We start from the raw sequence: 15244 nt of genomic DNA, 5'->3' as shown, positions 1-15244 counted from the left end.
TTCAGAATCCCTAAAACGTGTTTGTGATTGCTTACCCCGCTGTAAACACGCTCGGACGGCGGCAGCTTTGGGAAGGCGGGTGCAGCCCCGCTGCCGCCGGGGATGCCGGCAATGAGGGTGCAGCCCCGCTGCCGCCGGGGACGCCGGCAATGACGGCCCCATGATGACGTTCCGCCGCAGCCGGAAGTTGCCGTTGGGAAGGCGCCGCGTCCTTCCCGGCGGGACCAGCAGTTTGCGCGGCGTTTCCCGGAGCGGCCCCGGGGCGCTGCTGCTGGAGCTCTGTCCTGCCGCTGTTCCCGCAACCCTTCGTGCCAGGTAAAGCTCCAGAGCTGCCAGCACGGCGCTCTGCCCCGGCACCGCTTCAGCCAGCGCCGCTCGGGGGCTAGCGGAGCGAGGGGATGCTGCTGCTCTGGTTTTTAGCTTGCTTTAATTTTTTTGGTTCGCTTTAATGAAAACCTAGTGGTTCGTTCAGCCGAAATAAGTGCTGTTAAGTTTTTATACTTTGCAGCTCAGGTGTGCTAGTTACGCCTGTTTTAAATTAAATAAATCTGGTTAGATTTAATTTGAGTGATCTCAATCACGGAATGGTTTGGGTTGGAGGCGACCTGAGAGATTATTCAGTTCCATACCCCTCCCTGCTGGGCAGGGACACCTTCCACTAGACCACGTTGCTCAGAGTTCCATCCAGCCTGGTCTCGAACACGTACAGGGATGGGGCATCCACAACTTCTCTGGGCAACCCGTTCCAGTGCCTCACCATCCTCACAGTAAAGACTCTCTTCCTTATATCCGGTCTAAATAATGACGTTGATAAAGTTAGTTAAGTGTATGCAGAAGTTTGTGAGGAGAATATGACGCAAGTTTTGTAGGTAACACCCCTCGAACGTATTATCTCCTCAAGCAAAAACTTCTTATACTGTTTTGTTTAGGTCTTACGAGCCACTCCATGCCACTTGGATATTTTTTTTGTAATGAATTAGCATGTTTTCAGAGTGTATCCATTTGTGTCCTAATAAACTTTGGATATGTATCTTAACAAAGGAATGTTGCATTTTCAAAATCATTAGCATTCCCAGAAAACAGTAGTTAGATATTTTCCCCTGCCCCCAGGTGACTTCAGAGTAATTTCAGAAATTATGAATTAGTATTATAAATCATATAATTTAGAATTATGTGGGTTGACAGAGGACATTTGGATTATGTTTTGAGACAGATTTTATTTTTGCTGCAGCTATTGTTTGTTGGATAGAGATAGCGAATTTTATTTTGGAGGTGAAAAAACAGATTTCTGAGAAAATTTTAGTTGTACCAATTTTTTTTAATTTTTCTACTGTTCATTATCAGATTTTGCTATAAGTTTCAATAAAGCATGAACAAAGTATGGTATGAAAAACTAGTTTCATGGTGTTCAGAGCTACATCTTAATGTGAAAATTTGACACATTTAATAGAGGTATAGTTTCCCATACCATGATACCACATTTTTTTTATATCCAAGCAATTGATTTTTGTTGAGTAGAATACTCAAAATACTCTGTCAAGACGTTCTTCTCTTATATAAAGTTACAGTTTTTAGTGTGTAAGTCACCAGTAATTCAGTGGGCCTTAAGAGGTACTTAGACAATTATACCACAGCCTGTACTTTAAAAATGAAGACTTAACTGTTTTCTCAGTTGAGATGAAAAGAAAGCTGCGTCATTTTCTCTAGGAGTGTGAATGACTGTTGTATGGTAATTAAGTGTTTGGGGTTTTATGAACACATGTACCAAGGTGAATTCTGATGGGTGGATGTTAAAAATCACAAATTTATATAGAATTTATGTTTATATTTATATATATAAAAATCACAAATATATCTAGCTATTCTTTATAAATATACTGCTTTTCTGTAAGAACAGAGCAAAACAAAACCCAAACCCATAAACTCAGGATTTTTAGAAATAATAAGTCTGGTTTTGCAGCATTTTCTGTTAAAATTATACATTGAAGCTGAAATGTGTTTTTTCCTCTTCATATTTCTAGTGCAGGTTATTGGCAACTGGAATGAATAAAATCAGTTTATAGTTAATATATTATAGCAAGTGCTGCTGTTGGAGAGTATAAGAAAGACATTAAGCTCTTAGCATCCAACGAAGGGCCACAAGGATGGTGAAGGGTCTGGAGGGGAAGCTGTATGAGGAGCGGCTGAGGTCACTTGATCTGTTCAGCCTCGAGGAGACTGAAGGGAGACCATATTGCAGTCTACAGCTTCCTCCTGAGGGGAAGAGGTGGGACAGGTACAGATCTCTTCATTCTCCCAACCAGTGACAAGAACCTGGGGAAATGGCATGAAGCTGAGTCAGGGTAAGTTTAGGCTGGACATCAGGAAAAGGTTTTGGAAGTGGTCACAGCACCAAGGAAGTGATCACAGCACCAAGCCTGACAGAGTTCAAAAAGCATTTGGACAATACTCCTGGGCACATGGTGTGACTCTTAGGGATGGTCCTGTGCAGGGCCAGGATGGCCTGATCCGATGGGTCCCTTCCAACTCAGCCAGAGATGGAGTACAGGCTAGTTTCTTGTTTGGACTGTAATATGGATGTCCATGTGCGGCAGCATCCAAAAACAAACCTTAATGTCTTGTCAGTCTCAAGTGTTGAATACAACTTGTTCTTCATGTTACCTTGCTTTAATTAATGGAAAGAGCTCATTTATGAGTTTGCTGTTCAACTTGAAATAAATAATGGAATTTTTTAAAGTCTATGTTATAAATATGTTATCTGTATTGTTTGCTTTTTTATTAGTAACACTAAATTAGTGATTTTTTTCTAACTGGGTTAGAATGGAGTTATGTTCAATTTAGTATTTCTTCTTTATACTCCTAAATATTGCTGATATATATAGAGTAAAGATATGTCCAAGTCAAAAATTTTTTATGAAACATTTGGAAGACTTGCTATATTAAAAGCTGATGTCAGACATCATGCAATCATGGTGTATGCATTTGTCTCCCATAGATTTATTTTGAAGAGAAATGGAGTTTGTAATCTTCTTAGGAGAATAGAGAACTCAGAGGATCAATGTAAGCAAACATAATTTTTAACAACATTCTGAAAACCTTGACAGTGGATATTCTACTATATTACTATATATATATTAAGCTACAATATTTAAGATTAGAAGTACAGTTCTCATTGTTGACTAAAACTGATGTAAAATTACAGTTGGTGGTAATTATTCACATGACGTAGTAACACTGTTTCATAACTGATCATGAGTGTTAACCAAAGATTCTTTTATTATGTTGCCAAATAAACTAAAGCATGTCTCTGTTACAGGTTTTAATGCTTTTATGATATGGAAGAATAATCTTTGAAACTTATGAAGTAAAAGTCAAGGCTTAATTTTCCAGAGTTTATAGACTTAAAAGCTGCCTACTGGGCATCATGAGTTCATCCTCTCAAGTCAACTGCTCTGTCACAGAAACTAAAAGGTGAGCTCCACTTCTGTATTTTTAAGTCTAGTAGTACAGTTATTGTTTTTGTGGTTTATTTTCTAGATCCCTGAAAGTACATAATTCAGACTGAAGAAGATGGTGTGGTACATGCAAACTATGCAGTGTCAATACAGTCATTAAATCACAGAATCGTAGAATGACCTCAGTTGGAACGAACCTCAAAGATAATCTAGTTCCAATCCCCCTGCTGTGGGGGGATTGGACACCTTCCATGAGACCAGGTTACTCAGAGCCCCATCCAACCTGGCCTTGAACACTGCCAAGGATAGGACATCCACAACTTCTCTGGGCAACCTGTTCAGTGCCTCACCACCCTCACAGTAAAGAACTTCTTCTAATATCTAGTCTGAATCTACTCTCTTTCAGTTTGAAGCCATTCCTCCTCATCCTGTCACTACATACTCTTGTAAAAAGTCTCTTTCCATCTTTTTTATAGGCTCCCTTCAGATATTGGAAGGCCGCAATTAGGTCACCCTGAAGCCTTCTCTTTTCTAAGCTGAGCAAGCTCAATTCTTCCAACCTTTCCTTGTAGGAGGGATGCTCCATCCCTCTAATCAACTTGGTGGCCTCGTGAGGACTTACTCCAACAGGTCCATGTGCTTCTTTTGTTGGGGACCCCAGAGCTGGATGCAGCACTCCAGGTGGGGTCTCACCAGAACAGAGTAGAGGGATAGAGCCCCCTCCCTCGACCTGCTGGCCTCGCTGCTTTGGATGCAGCCCAGGATACAGTTGGCTTTCTGGGCTGCAGGTGCACACTGCTGGCTCATGTCTAACCTCTCATCCATCAGCACCCCCAAGTCCTTTGTGGCACGACTACTCTCGATATGTTTGTCCCTCAGCCTGTATTCATACCAGACATTGTCCTGACTCAGGTGCAGCTTGTGGTGCTCAAACGTGGGTCCAGCTACCTGCCAAATAGTTGTTTTTTTTTTAACTGAAATAGCAGTGGAAATGAAGATAGAGATTGTTTTAGAGAACTAGACCTTTAATTTGTATTTTGTTTGTGATCAGTTGCTTCTCTGTAGTTTAAATGTATGTATCTTTGAAAAAAAAATCTGGAAGAGTGAGGTTTGCACCCCATATATGCATTTGTTTTATGACAGAGATGTTTTTGAGATGGTAAGCCATGTTAAAAAATGAACTTTACTGTGGAGGCAACCAAAACCTTGCTGGTCATTTTAATGTATGTGATTGGAGTGGTGTTTTTTAAGCATTCTGGAAGTTTATTGAATCAATAAGGAAAATAATGAAAAATAATAAAAAAAATACTGAAATCAACTTTGGGAAATACAAAGTGCATATCTGTTTTAAGCTCCTGCTGCTACATCTGTCATATCTTGCATAATAAGCAATATATATAACCCTTTTTTCAAAAGAGGAATAGTATGATTCCAACTGCGTGACATAATTTTACTTAGATGAATGTTTAGAACTTAGGACTCAAAATCTAATAATTAAAATAATGGAGCATTTAAACTTGAAAGGAATACTCAGTTTTTTTGATAACATTCTTATTTTGCAGCTTACATAATGTGGAGTGTGAGTTACTCCAGAATAGCAGTGAATCAGATTTGGATGCTGTTTTAGATCTGAAATGGAAACTTCTTCAAGCTAAAGCAGAAAATTTAGACTTAACTATTCAACACAATCAAGAGGTAAAGACTTTTATTCACTTTACTACTCTTGAATAAATGTTTTCTTTTTTCATTAAAATAATACTCTCATGTGGCGGATCAAAAGCACAGTCACTAACTGAAAAATAACAAGGAAGGTGTCACTGTAGAGACCTCATACCTGCTCATAGGAACTGCTAGCACCTCTACTGTCATAGTTAGTTAAAGGTGGATGTAGGTAACCTGAGCACTTCAGAACAGCAAAGTGTTGCAGAAGAATTTTGTGCACCCCGAGCTCAATGTAAGAGGTTGTTTGTTTGTTACTTTTAATCAAGATAATTCCAGGGATCCATTTTATAGAATCACCCCACAGTTGATGGGGCAGTGGGAAAATAATGACTTAACTGAAGCACAAGAGCAAATCATTGTGGGAGAAGCAGGCGTCTCTTAATTTGGGTACATACTCGGATAATAAATGGATATGAAACAGCAAACTTGGCTTATTGGCTGGATTTCGCCAAAAACAGATGAATGAACACCCACATCAACTGCACCTAGCAGGCAGCTAAGAGTAGATTTGTTGCCTGTAGTAGTAATAGTCCTTCTTCAGCAGCACAGTTTAAACCAGGTTATCAGCTGCGAGATTGGCATTAGCAAGAGTGGGAGGTGTACCTCGTAGCAATAAATTGAAACCGGTTACAGCAGTGCCACACTCAGTGGCCACCTTTTCGTGTGTTTGCTAATGAGAAAGCTGACATTCGAACTAAAGAAAAGATTAAGTAAGTATTTTCTTTTACTTCATTTGAACATGCTACTTTGTACATGTTCTGAAGAAATACGTAATTTACTTTCCACCTTCTTGTGTTGAAATTTGATTTTCTGGATCCAGTTTTTGGCAGCAAAGATTACACTATGTTTCTTAGTCTGTATAATATCCCTTTTTAAAGTATTTTTCATTCTTAGTTTGTTCTGTTAACATTAATAGCATTCTGGTTTGATTTCTGGACATTACTGGACTGAATGTTATGCTTGTGCATATACTTGTGAGCTATTAGATGTCTGACGGTCTACTGTCCCAATGTAACTGTTTTTGTGAGTGTTAAGGAAAGTTTCACAGAAAATTGTCTGTGAAATATAGTGTTTCTGTTGTTGCATTTTTTCCTCTGAGTTGCAGGAAGATGACAGTATTAGAATGTTAATTTTCTTAAGGCAGTGTGTTTTTTGAAAAACAGGAGTATGCTGAATATACATGAAATTCATCCAGGAATAGGATCAGTTTGCATGAAACCAGTAGAAGTATCAAAATGGGCATAAATATGCAGTTGCATGAGTATATTTCAAATTCAAGTGGAAATAGATGGCAGTTGTGAATGGGATTCAAAATATCTTTTAAAAATATTCTGTAGGTGTATTTCTGTAACATTTCGCAGTTTTTCACAGGAACATTTTTGCCAGTTTTCTGAAAGAAATTTATTTTCTAGGTGTCCAAGTATGAAAGCCAGATAATCAAATTACGGTCGGAATTTGAGAGAGGAGAGGCCATTCGACAAAGTCTGGAGTATGAATTGGCAGTTGCAAGAAAAGATGCCCATCTGAAAATGTGTACTGCAGAAGAAGAGTTAAGTGATGCGAAAAACAAACTTGTGGAACTGCAAGGTAAGTTTCAAAGAAGCAAAGATGGGATAAAGGCTAAATCAGTTCCAAGTCAGTAAGATAAGTGAGAATCAGGGACTTAATTAAATTTTCTAGTTACTGCTCTTTTTCTTGGATCTCTCTTACCCTTCCTATCTTTTATCCATCTGCTTTTGAAAACTCGTAAGAGTTTACAAAATTCCTGTCTCATATGTGGATTAAAACTAACGTGCCAGACCTTTTTTTACCTCTTGCTCCTTACCTTCTGTTATTCCTTCCTGTGTGTCTATATGCAGAGCTTTAATCATGATGGATTTGACTGTCTCCACATCATGGTTATCTCCATGCCCAGTAGTCCTTCCTTTTCCATTTCAGGGGAAAAAAAAGAAAGAAAGAAAGAAAAAAATCCATTCCTCTTAATTTGTTTGCATATTTGCAGCAGCTTTACTTCCAGAAGTTCTCCTCATACTGCTATTTTCTTTCATCTTTTCAAATGTTTCACGCTTTTCATTGTTCTTATCTGGTTTATTTTCTTCTTGTCATCTTTGTTTCTCTTTTTAAAGGTAATACATGTGGTGACAGTAGTATGTGGAAAGGAATGATTTTATCTAGGCTTTTTTTTTCCTAGCACTTTCATATTCAGAAACTCAGATTTCCTTCATACTCCTCAAACAGAGAGAGATTTCTCATTCTTACAAGTAAGTGAGGTGCATTTTTAGTTACCTAAACTGGTATAGTATCTTTTTAATCTAGTACAAGAGGTGAATTTGTGAGTTTGATGAACCTTTGATATTCAATGAGGAGTTTGGAGCGCTACTCTTGAAGATTTTAACCTTCCAAGAATGGAAGCAGATTCTGAATCTTACAAGTAGTAAAAGTACCAATTGTTTTTAAAATAATTGGAAGGCTGAACTTTCACTCCTTTGGAGAAACACATGATATATACAAATCTAATGGATTGCAAACTGGAAGAATTTTTTTTCCTTTGGAAATTTCTCTGTGATTGCAAGCTGAAGACTTGAACTGCTAGTTTCTCACCTAGAGAAAAGCTCTTTCTTTCTGTGCATGCTCACTCTACTGCTAATTTCCTTACCAATTTAGAAGTGAGTAGTGCCATGCCAGCACCAAGAGGCAGGACTCAAAAGGGACTGATGCTGATGGAGGAACCACAGCACAGTGACCCCAGTCTGCTATGTTGCCTGTCACCTTCATGAAGGGACTGGGCTAACATGTGGTGAGGGGACTGGTGAACAAAAAGGGTGTAGGAGGGGTTTTGCAGAGACAAGGGATGTTTTCTTGAATGGATGTGTGTATATGTGTGTGTGTGTCATGGTTTGAGATAGCCCCAAAATCCAATCCCCTAGTCCTAGCCCCCTTCCACATCTTAACCTAATGTGAGATGTTTTTTTCCAGACAAAACATGCCTGACTCAGAATGGGGGAAAGGGAATATATTACAATGACTGTACAAATAAATATTATAACACATTATACACACGATCAACAACTATCTCTACCATGACATATAGTATTTACAATGGATCAGATCTCTTCTCCCCTCCAAATAAAAGTCCAGGAGGGAAAGAAGGACAGATCCCTTCCAGTCTCAAAAGCAGGAGAATCTTCTAAGGCAGCGCTCTGTCTGTCCTCTCCACATGCAGCAGCTGACAGCTGGATTTCTGCCAGCACTCACGAGGGAGGTATCCAAGCTCCCTCGGCCCCTTGACGCAGGCAAAGGGGTCTTCCGTGGGCTACGTAACCCCAGACAAGGTCGTTCCACCACGGTCATATCACGAGCACAGGGGGCTTCGTGACAGTCTGGTATCTCCAGGAGATTCAAGCTCCTTGCAGGGCTTCTGTGCCCTGCCTCCAGGCTGCCACCTTGGCAGCAGTGCGAGGGGGGAGCCAAGGTCACCCCCTCTGCATTCCTCTCGGAGCTCTCTAGCTCCTTTCTGCAGTGCGTGTCGCACTTCGAGGCTCTTTCAAGCAAGAGTCCATCATCTTCTTCCTTCCAGGAGGTCTCAAAGGAGTTTTGGGGGGTGTGGTACAGTTCTTACCCCAAACTCTGTCTCTCTGCTGCTAGCTCTCTTTCTTGGAACAACACTGTGTGTCTCCTGCTTGGCTGTAATGCCTCTGCCACATCTTATCTCTCCTGGCTCTCTGCCACCTTCTCTGGCCAGTGTTGCTTCTGCTGCCGCTGCTGCTGCTCTGCTCACAGTGAAGAACCATCCCCCAGTTCATAGCTACTAACACTGTTCCATGTCCCTGTAGCCCCCAACCGGGGCTGGGGGGCCCCAGAGGCCCCAAGGGGCTCAGAGCCCCTTCCTCGTGGCTCTACAACATGACTACCATTCCTCAACAACCAAACTACAACTCATCTCTTCCCGTGCTTGTGATATGTTTACATTTTTTGCAGGAGCACCCATTGGACCGAACTTCAAAACTTCCAGGGGTTTCCACCCCTTGGGGTCTACCACTTTTCTTAGCCTCTGGGGGAAAACAAGATCCAAACCACTACAGTGTGTTAGTTTCTTTCAGTACCATAGCCAAGAATTATAATCTGTCAACTGACAGTAAATTCCATTGGTCAAAATTTCTCAAACTTTTTGTTTCTGTGACAAGTGCAAAAAACCTCAAATCATCATTGTGCTTAATCCTTTAGTTTCTTTTCCTTGGTCACTTGGAACCTTTCTCACCTCATGTGGTGCTTTGATGTGACCCCAACAAAGCTTCTTAGACAGAATGCCTCATTTATGCCTTGTCCTCTTCAGTATTTCTCCAAATTGTTTTTCTGCCATTCTCATTGAATACGACAGTCTTTTCCTATTGTTGTGTCCACTGACTCTCTGTGTTGTCTTAACGTACCTCTTCTGTTCTTTTCATTCTTCTCTGACTAGGAAGAAATTTCAGAAAGCTGGGATGAATTTGAGATAAAAATCTGTTAGAAAGTGGTGATCACTTAATTGCCAGTGTAGTTAGTTGTGTTCAGTAAAATGAAAGGCCAATACAAAGTATTTTCATCTGAAAGCCAGTTAGTAAAATTAAGCAAAGCTCCTATAAAACTTCCTGCAGGTAATGAAGCTTCCCCTGGCATTTGAGCTTTCACAGAAGCTGGGCTGAAGATTCAGATCTCTTGCACAGCTATAAGTTTCACTGGAAAAGCTAAACCTTTGCTTGCTAGCCCAACATGTCTTGGGTTTACCTCCCTTGCATGGAGCAGGTGCCTGTCTTTACTGTCACTTAAATTGAGCTCAAATTTAACTGATACAGACTAACATCTGCATCAAACATTACATTTGGAAATAAGCTGGCCAAATGTAGACATCTGAAAATAAATCCTCCATGCTATAGAGAGGTCACTTGAAAGAGTTATCTCAAGTTTTTATTCCTTTCCAAGAGGAGAAGAGTTTTAATTTGTAAAAATCTCTAAAATATTCCTATCTCCTTGTGTGAAAGATGCTATAGGAACACAAAATTTGATAGTTTGTTTGTAATGAAGGTGGTGCTCTCCAGTGCTGGAAGTGTTAATATTCCAGTATATCACAGGATATCACAGTACACTGAAGAACTGATGATCATCATACTTTTTTTTCTGGACATGCTTTGCAGAGCTACTTGTACTTTTTGTTTCTCTTTTTCTGTAAACAATAGTACTCAATGAAAACCTTCAGCAGAAAGCGATGGAGACTGAGAAAATATTTCATAATGCTCAGCAGAAGTGGGAAGAAGAACAACAAAGACTTTCAAGGGCAAAGGATGATATCAACAGAATTTACAACAATGAATACATATTCCTTCTTAAGGAAAGAAATGAAGTAGAAAGGATTTTGCTGGTATGATATTAATTGTTGGAAAGTTGCATGAGATGATGGCTGGAACTTTGTTGATGTGAGATTTGTAGTGGGTTGAGGTCTTTCTGATTTAGTTAAAAATCCCCCAAATAGCTAAATACTGCAGAATATTTCTGAAGTATGTAGCCTTAGAAAGTTATACTTAGTGTGTCACAGTCTTTCTTGCTTTGATGAAAAGTGTTGTGGCTGATTTTGATGGTAAACCCCTAAACGAAGGTACCAGTGCAGGGTCCATTTGCACTGTCATGTAATGCTGAGTTAGTAACATCAGGGACACCCAACACCCACTGACTCAATTTCCCTGTTACTTCCCCGAGTCTGATATCCAATAGCCTATGAATATGAAAATCATTTGTATAATACGAAGACTACATACTTTCAGAGAACCTGAACAATGGTGACAGGATTTCCAGCTGAGCATTGTACATTATTCGCTCCATACCACGTATGAAAAATAACCATTGTTGGAAACTCTGCCATTTGGTTAGATAAAAATTACCTAATACTAAGAGATCTATTTTAGACTGTCGGTTTTTGTTCTTCACATAGTTAATTTCATCGTATTTCCTGAAAAAAGTAATTTTCGAAATTGTATTGCACTGATATGTATAAATCAGATGTTAAATGTGTAAAAAGTAATAAAGGTATAAACTTTTTTTTTAATACAGTCAAGCTATTCGAAACTGAAATATGTTTCCAAGAAATCAAGTAGTATTGTAGTATGGAAGTGCTGACTTAACATACCTAACTTTTACCTCCTCCACAGGGACACAAACAATGATACCAATGTACTTTAATAATTTTTGTCTGTTTAAATGACAAGTGAAATACATGGTATATTAGCTATGTAATAATACCCTCTGAGGGAAAGCTAGAATGTATTCAGCTGTAGGTATCCTTCATAAAAAGAAGTTTAGTGCAAAGGCTCTGTTAAGGCTGACAGACATTTATATTACATAATGGATGCAGAGAACAGATTGCTTCTAAAAGATCAATTTTATAAATTCTTTTCTTTTACAGCACCTTTTAAAATGTGACAAACTTGTGCCAGTTGGTCTGGGCACTGGTCAAGCAGTAGAAAATTTTCTGATTGCTTTCTTCCTGCCCAGTCAGCTCCAAGCTGGGGATAGTACCAAATAGTCTTCCCAAATGACACTAAACCACCCTTACCTGGCAGCTTGATAGCCAGTTTCTGACATCAGACTTACCTGTTGTATTATGTTATGGTGCTGTTGGTCAGATTCTATCTGGCACCTGTAGAAGCAGCTCTTACGACAGACAGGGCAGAGAGAATCCCTTAATTATGTGTATTTCAAAAGTACTGTGTGCTGATTCCTCAACTGTTTTAAGGCAAGATCTGAAAGGAGGGGTTTATAAATTATGACTTCAAATGTGTTGTGTATTTACAGTCCTGTTTAAAATCATTTATAGTTATTTTGAGTTAAGAAATGAAAGCTAGATAAAAGTAGATTTAATTGTGGTCTTACTATGTACTTAGAAGTGAGATTCTAGGTATGTATGACAAATCCTGGTTGGCAAAGATGCACTTTATGAACTGTGAATCTGAACTTGGCTATGAAAATGCTCAGGTAGGCGTGGAAATGAAGTCAGCTTAACCTACTAAAATTTGTCTCTATGATATGGAGGAAAAGTAATCGTCTCTGCTCTCCGGCAGGTTTGTATTGTGCTCTGTTGAGCGTGCTTAACGTGCTGTCCAGTACATGATAAAAAGTGTTGGGGTTCAATAGTAAGTGCAATAGCATCATCTTGTGGTTAATCAGGATATAATACTCCTTCCCAGAAGCGCTCAGTTTTTCCTTAGCCTATTTGTGCGGTTGTGTTGTTCATACACACTTTAAAAAAAAGCAAACAAAAAGGCATGTTTTTCATAAGCAGATGTGTCTAGAAAGTATGTGACGTGCAGATATACATGTATGTATAACGGGGTTTTTTTTACATGGTGAAGTATGTTTCTCTTTGAACTTCCTAAGTGCAGGTGACTGCTGGAATAGTCTGACACAGTCATACCACATCTGGAAAGTTCATAGACTTTACAATTCTGAAATTCTACAAGTCATGTTGACTTGTTCAAAAAACTTGGTGCAGTATTTTTGTCAGTTTTAGGCTGCTAGTGTTAAATACATTTCCAGTATAAAATGTTTTAAAGTCTTGATGTAGTATTTTCCAGCAAGCTATGTATTACTTATTTCATGTGCACTTTTCTCAGCTCACTTTTTTTAGTATGTGGAAGATAAATCTAAAGAGATTACTATTTCTGTATCTTTCCAATGTGGTAAAAGTGGGAGTAGTTGTATATTTCAGTGAAAGTAATTTTTTTAGCATGCTGCTGGGAAGAAGCCTCTTCATTTCTTGATATTACAGGCAAAGTTAGAGGATTAGCTTAAATTTAATCCATATGCAGATAGACTATTTTTGCAATATTTTGATTTACCGAGGTTTACATTTTTTAATCCACATGCATGCTCCTTGTTACCTTTCCAGAGAATGCCAGAAAAATTGTGACATAGTACCTGCACATGAAAAAAACCCTCACAAACTTATTTTCTTCACTTAGTAGTTAGTAACACTTAACACTGTGTTAATAAGGGAGTTATGATTCTCTTTTTGTCGTGTTTGAGTGGCCAAAACATTCTACCTTCAGTCGGAAAGAACTTCCAAAATTCGTTTTCCAAACTTTGGAAAAGACTTATATTTCTTTGATCTTCATATATAAACATGGTTCTGTCAAACTTCAATCTTCCAAAGAATCATTCTTTATGAATAATTCATTTTCTTCTCTTTCTCCTCCCCACTCTGCACATACCTTATGATTAGTAATTTCCAGGAACAAAATTATGTGATGTAAGAGTAATAGCAGAATTTACAGACCAACTGGTTTATTTTCACAAAATTTCTCTTGCCATGATAAATGGTAGGAGTAAATGAACAGGAGGACTTATGGTAATCTTCCTGTGTTTTGCGCAGAAAGTAATTTTAACAAATTGGCTCTCCAGAGGTCCTTCAGCTGAGTCATTAGATTTATAGCTTGTTTCTAATGCTAGTTATGGAAAAACTTACTCCTGTCCACTAGAACAAAGCTATTCTTTTTGAGACTTCTGGGACCTCCAACTGAAATATATACCAGACTACTGAGGTTCACTATTTGGCTACTTTCCTCCGCATGTGTTGTGGTGTGAATGAGGATTTTGTAGCAGTGCTACTGAGTGCAATAGTGTTGGTACTTACACCAACTTGTAGCTTGGTTCAGCTTCCAAAAGCAGAAATTGTGGTGGGGAACAGCTTAGTTATTTTATTCTTTTGAGAACTTTGTAGTTCATGTATGTCATTTTTTAAGTAATTCAGTTTGTAGGCAGAAAAGTCCTTCACAGAATAGCAGAAATTTGTTTATGGAAGTAACTTTCAATAAATGATTTGATTTGAAGTTCTAACAGTTAAAATAAGAACAAAATAGAGCTTCTGTCCCTAAGTTTCATGTCATCAAATGCACTTAACTGTTTCCCTCTCCATCATTACTATTGAACTGGGAGAGAGAAGAGATTGGAACAGCAGCCTTGTACTCTGTTAGAGAAAAATTTCCTATGGAGAATTGGCTCTGATTTTAGTATTACCGCAGAAGGTCATGTTCATAGTGAGTTTTGAGCCAACACATTACCTGTGAGCACATCTGCTGTTGGGCAAGTGGTTCTGCTGGCTTGTGCTGGTGTATTATTTTAATAACTTGTTCTGAGGCAGTTGGCTTTCCTCTTTTGACCCTTCTGCTATAATACTTTATGTTGGAAAAGGTATCTCAGAATGCTTTATTTTTTTCCTAGGAGCTGAATAATGAACTGCAAAATATACGCAAGAAATTGAGAGATGTGGAGGTGGAACACAGTGGCTGTAGGGAGGTGCTGAGATGCCAGGCCCGTGAACTTAAATGCAGCACTGAACGAGAGAAGCAACTTAAAAAGGAACTCGAAGTAAGGCTTTTTCACTATTGCTATTAGGCTCAACAGGCATTGACACTGAACAATTTGATTTTTGAGGGATGGAACCTTCCAGTTAGGCTATGAATTCTGTCTACTTGATGAAGAAAATGTTGAACATTGGTTTTGCAGAAAAGGCTGAAGAGGTGAATGCCACTTATACTGTGAGCCTGACTTGAGACTGGTGTTTGAACAGCAGATGGGAAAAGTTTTATGTAAACATGAAAACAAGGCTAACTTTACTTCAGGAAGTCTGTACATTTCCCCTGACCTCTTAATTTGTCTATCTTGTCTTTTTGGTTTATTGGATTTGCAGTGGAGAATCTGCTGAAGCTGAGAAAATTACTAGATGATGTGCTAGGTGAGGGAATAGCATACTGGAAGATCACAGTGGTGTTACATTAGCCTCTTCTTATCTAGAGTTAACTGCTACAGGTAGTTTTAGTTTTCCTGTCTGTTGAGTGACATCTATTGCTGAGAAGTCTCAAGTCTTTGAGAATAATATCTTGTAAGCGTGCTCCTTATAATAAACTACTAGTTTTCTCCTAGGTTTCAACATTTTGTTTGTCCACTTAGAGGCTTTGTAATGTCTATGTTATCTGTATGTACAGTCTGGATCAAGACTTTCTTGGTAGAACATTTGTCATTGCAGAAAAGTATAGTGACTG

At 38.9% G+C, this 15244-nt stretch overlaps 1 protein-coding gene across 1 annotated transcript in view; it reads left to right on the top strand.

The window, feature by feature from the left end:
* The first annotated feature begins 229 nt into the window (after positions 1–229).
* CCDC171 (coiled-coil domain containing 171) overlaps positions 230–15244 on the top strand; it is a 145570-nt gene continuing 130555 nt past the window's right edge. Inside the window, exons 1-7 of the mRNA XM_018070510.1 lie at positions 230–315; positions 2996–3060; positions 3317–3471; positions 5018–5150; positions 6590–6764; positions 10391–10572; positions 14424–14570. Of these exons, the coding sequence (XP_017925999.1) occupies positions 3425–3471; positions 5018–5150; positions 6590–6764; positions 10391–10572; positions 14424–14570 (684 nt within the window). The 5' untranslated portion in view covers positions 230–315; positions 2996–3060; positions 3317–3424. The remainder of the gene's footprint in view (positions 316–2995; positions 3061–3316; positions 3472–5017; positions 5151–6589; positions 6765–10390; positions 10573–14423; positions 14571–15244) is intronic.

This window comes from Manacus vitellinus, unplaced genomic scaffold (genome assembly GCF_001715985.3).
Source record: "Manacus vitellinus isolate BGI_N305 unplaced genomic scaffold, ASM171598v3 scaffold_18_pilon, whole genome shotgun sequence".
Taxonomy (NCBI): Eukaryota; Metazoa; Chordata; class Aves; order Passeriformes; family Pipridae; genus Manacus; species Manacus vitellinus.
The sequence above is the reverse complement of the archived record's forward strand: the minus strand, read 5'-3'. Positions and strand labels throughout refer to the sequence as shown.